Source organism: Hyla sarda, chromosome 9 (assembly GCF_029499605.1).
Source record: "Hyla sarda isolate aHylSar1 chromosome 9, aHylSar1.hap1, whole genome shotgun sequence".
Lineage (NCBI taxonomy): Eukaryota > Metazoa > Chordata > Amphibia > Anura > Hylidae > Hyla > Hyla sarda.
In genome coordinates, this window is record NC_079197.1 from 7,839,076 (window position 1) to 7,843,210 (window position 4,135).

General features: G+C 44.5%; 2 protein-coding genes across 2 annotated transcripts in view; both read right to left on the minus strand.

The window, feature by feature from the left end:
* On the minus strand, nt 1-3,926 carry AMBP (alpha-1-microglobulin/bikunin precursor; the record flags this gene model as incomplete). The annotated part of the gene is given in 5 exon segments (XM_056540480.1): nt 1-237; nt 329-502; nt 1,968-2,135; nt 2,436-2,511; nt 3,889-3,926. Coding segments are annotated over 5 exon segments (482 nt in total), but the record flags the coding sequence as incomplete, so codon positions are not given.
* Nucleotides 3,927-3,961: 35 nt separating this feature from the next.
* LOC130291435 (olfactory protein-like) overlaps nt 3,962-4,135 on the minus strand; it is a 6,973-nt gene continuing 6,799 nt past the window's right edge. The window contains exon 7 of the mRNA XM_056540154.1: nt 3,962-4,030. Coding sequence (XP_056396129.1) covers nt 3,962-4,030 — 69 coding nt within the window. The remainder of the gene's footprint in view (nt 4,031-4,135) is intronic.

The window sequence follows — 4,135 nt, forward strand, 5'->3', positions numbered from 1 at the left end:
TTGTTGTTATAAGTTTAATAAAATAACAAAGTTACATGTTTTATCCCCAGGCCTATCCCGAATTCTTCTGTATCTATACTATCCATATACTATATTACCCCTATAACAGTATAGCATTCCCGCTCCAATAAGATCTCTTGATATATCCGTATCAGGTCTGTACTTGGACTTTTGTGATATCAGACGAGTCTTGAGGAGACGGAGCGCCCCTTTAATTGTCTAGAAACTCTTCTTCATCTGCAATGTTAAGTATTGAGGATAGTCGATTAGGACGCAGCATAGACGACATGCGGTGGATGCACAGATATGAGCGTCCCCCTATACTCACCATTGGTGGGCACCCCGCAGTACTCCTTGCATTCCTTCTCTGTGTAGAAGTGATTGCCGTTCCCCTGGCAGCCGCTATATTGAAAGGTGATGCACTTTCCCTCGGCGGCGTCAAATGCCCAGCGGGAATGAGAGCCTCTGCAGGGGCCGGTGACGATCGGTAAGCGGCAGGCGGCTGCAAGAGAGAAGACCAAGGAATCGGCCGTGATCAGTGGGTGGGATCAGAAATACAACGACTCTCCATTAAGGAAGCACTCGAACTTTTGTGCTTTTTTTTATTTATTTTTTTATATGTATAATATAATGCACACTCGCCATCACTAATTTTTGGCAACTTTCATTTCATTACTGTAACTGGGTTATGTGATCACTAGTCTGACCCACAGAAAAATACAGAGCTTAAAGGGGTACTCCGGTGCTTAAACATCTTATCCCCTATCCAAAAGATAGGGGATAAGATGCCTGATCGTGCCACTGGGGACCCCCGGGATCATGCACCCCCCGTTTGTAATCAGACCCAGAGTGTGTTCGCTCCGGGACTGATTACCGGCGACCGCAGGGCCGGCGGCGTTTGACGTCACGCCTCCGCCCCGTGTGGCGTCACGCTCCGCCCCTCAATGCAAGCCTACGGGAGGGGGTGTGATACCTATCACGCCCCCTCCCATAGGCTTGCATTGAGGGGCGGAGCGTGACGTCACACGGGGGCGGAGGCGTGACGTCACACGCCGCCCGCCCTGCAGTCGACCATAATCAGACCCGGAGCGAACACGCTCTGGGTCTGATTACAAATGGGGGGGGGGGGGGCGGGGAGGCGCGTGCATGATCCCGGGGGTCCCCAGCGGCGGGACTCCCACAATAAGGCATCTTATCCCCTATCCTTTGGATAGGGGATAAGATGTTTAAGCACTGGAGTACCCCTTTAATGTGTCAGAGAAAGTGGTCAGTCCTAAGTCAGCTGATGTTATGTGATGTGAACTAAAGGATGACATCATTAATTATCAGATCCCTCCCCTGCAGCTCTATCTGTATACTGCTGCTATGTCTATGGGATCAGGATATATATAGTAGTTATACACCTCTCCTCCAGCTCTATCTGTATATTGCTGCTAGCTCTATGGGATCAGGATATATATAGTAGTTATACACCTCTCCTCCAGCTCTATCTGTATACTGCTGCTATGTCTATGGGATCGGGATATATAGTAGTTATACACCTCCCCTCCAGCTCTATCTGTATACTGTTGCTATGTCTATGGGATCAGGATATATAGTAGTTATACACCTCCCCTCCAGCTCTATCTGTATACTGCTGCTTCTATCTCTATGGGATCAGGATATATAGTAGTTATACACCTCCCCTCCAGTTCTATCTGTATACTGCTGCTGCTATCTCTATGGGATCAGTATATATATTAGTTGTACACCTCCCCTCCAGCTCTATCTGTATACTGCTGTTATCTCTATGGGATCAGGATATATAGTAGTTATACCCCTCCCCTCCAGCTCTATCTGTATACTGCTGCTATCTCTATGGGATCAGGATATATAGTAGTTATACACATCCCCTGAGGCTTTGTTATTGTTATTCTCGTCATTTTGGTGGTTCACAGCAGGGTCCGCAGCTCCCTTCATAGACTCACCTTCCGTCCTGCAGGTCTGGAGACAATATCTCTCTGTATCAAAGTTATTGAGGTTTCCAAGGCAGCCGCCATATTGGAAGGTCTCACAGGCCATGGAAGATGAGTTGTAGAAATAGCGATTTAAAGATCCCAGACATGGGCCGGGGGCCGGAGCCAGATGGCAGGAACCTGCGGGGGGCAAGAAGAGGGGGACAGGATTTGTCATAAGCGCCTGTCTTAATTTGACAAGCTATGCGACCTCCTGTTGGATCACTGCTGGCTGTCAGTGAATGGAAACAGGTTTAGAATCAGAGCTTGAGCTTGTTACAAAGTATCATAATTTAGTGTTGAGCGCGAATATTCGAAATGCAAATTTTTACCGCGAATATTGACACTTCGAGAGAAAGAGAGATCTTGAAAATGAGGAAAAATAAAGATGCAAAGTATATTAGAAAGTTACATAAGCAAAACTTATGGGGTCACACTCACCCGCCCGGTTGTTGGTAAATGGGGTGTCATCTCCCGAGCCCTCCTGAGCCTCCTCGGCCACCGCTCTCTGACTTCTCTGTATACGGAAAAATACACTTCAAGATATGTTTGACGACATTGTTTCCTAACCAGGGTGCCTCCAGCTGTTGAAAATTTATAGTGTTGAGCACGCATATTCAAAATGCGAATTTTTACCGCGAATATCGGCACTTCGCGATTTTGCGAATTTTTTTTAAGATAGATATTCCTAATGACAAATATTCGTTTTTTTGTGTGAATATGCGAATATATGCAAATATTCGCAAAATATGTGAATTTGCATATTCGCGAATTTCGGCACTTCAATGCGCACTATGCGAATTTCGTTAGGAATTTTCGCATAAAAAAAAAAAGAGAATGAACATAGCGAATATGCGAATTTCCCGAATATAGGACGAATATTCGTCCATATATTCGCAAAATATCGCAAATTCCAATATGGCCTATGCCGCTCATCACAATGCGAAACTACAACTCCCAACATGCCCGGACAGCCAACGGCTGTCCGGGCATGCTGGGAGTTGTAGTTTTGCAACAGCTGGAGGCACACTGGTTAGGAAACACTGATGTATGAGGATGGGCAATGAAGGGTACCCCCACCGCCTCTTTTCTTACTCTGAAACCCCCCCCCCCCATAAACTTCATTGTAATTTTTTTCAAAGCCTCTGCTTGCTGTGAGTGAATGAAAGCGTTAATTGTTTATATCCAGATGGTGGAAAAACAGCACAGACATAGTCCACCTCTAACCATCTCTGCAGCTGTGTGGGCTCGACATGGAAACAATATTCACTGACAGCAAGCAGAGAATTTTAAAGGGGTATTCCCCTGGAAAAAATCCTTACAGTTCTTATCAGCTGCTGTATGCTCCACTAGAAGTTGTGTAGTTCTTTCCAGTCTGAGCACAGTGCTCTCTGCTGACACCTCTGTCCGTGTCAGGAACTGTCCAGAGCAGGAGAGGTTTGCTATGGGGATTTGCTCCTACTATGGCAGTTCCTAAAATGGAGCTTTCAGCAGAGAGCACTGTGGTCACACTGGAAAGAACTACACAACTTCCTGTGGAACATACAGCAGCTGATAAGTACCGGAAGGATTAAGATTTTTAAATAGAAGTAATTTACAAATCTGTTTAACTTTCTGGCACCAGTTGATTGAAAAAAAATGTTTTTGTTTTGAATCCTTGGGACAGATATAAATTTGTTCAGATTGTACCAATGTTTTTTACACACGTTGTAATTTGATGATTTTGCAATTTTGTGCACTGTTATTTAAGTTTATACGAAGTTTATTCAATAAAAAAGATTGAAACAGAAAAAAAATGTTTTCCAGTGGAGTTCCCCTTTAAATCAATCTAATCATCCATATACCCAATACCCATAGCTGATAACAGACGGTGATTTCCCTTATGGGCTCTTACCCTGTGCGTCACCTCGATGTCCCCTGGTGCACATTCACCTGTCAGGGAGGCAAGAGAAGTATTTACATATCATTTACATATTATATTTTCTCTCTTTACAGTCTCCATCTATCTGATTTTTCGAGAAATGATTCTCTGCAGCCTGGTATTAGCAGGAAGATATCTCTCTGTTGTCATTTACAATTAAAAGATATACATTAAAGGGGTACTCCGGTGGAAAACTTCTTTTTTTTTTTACCAACTGGTG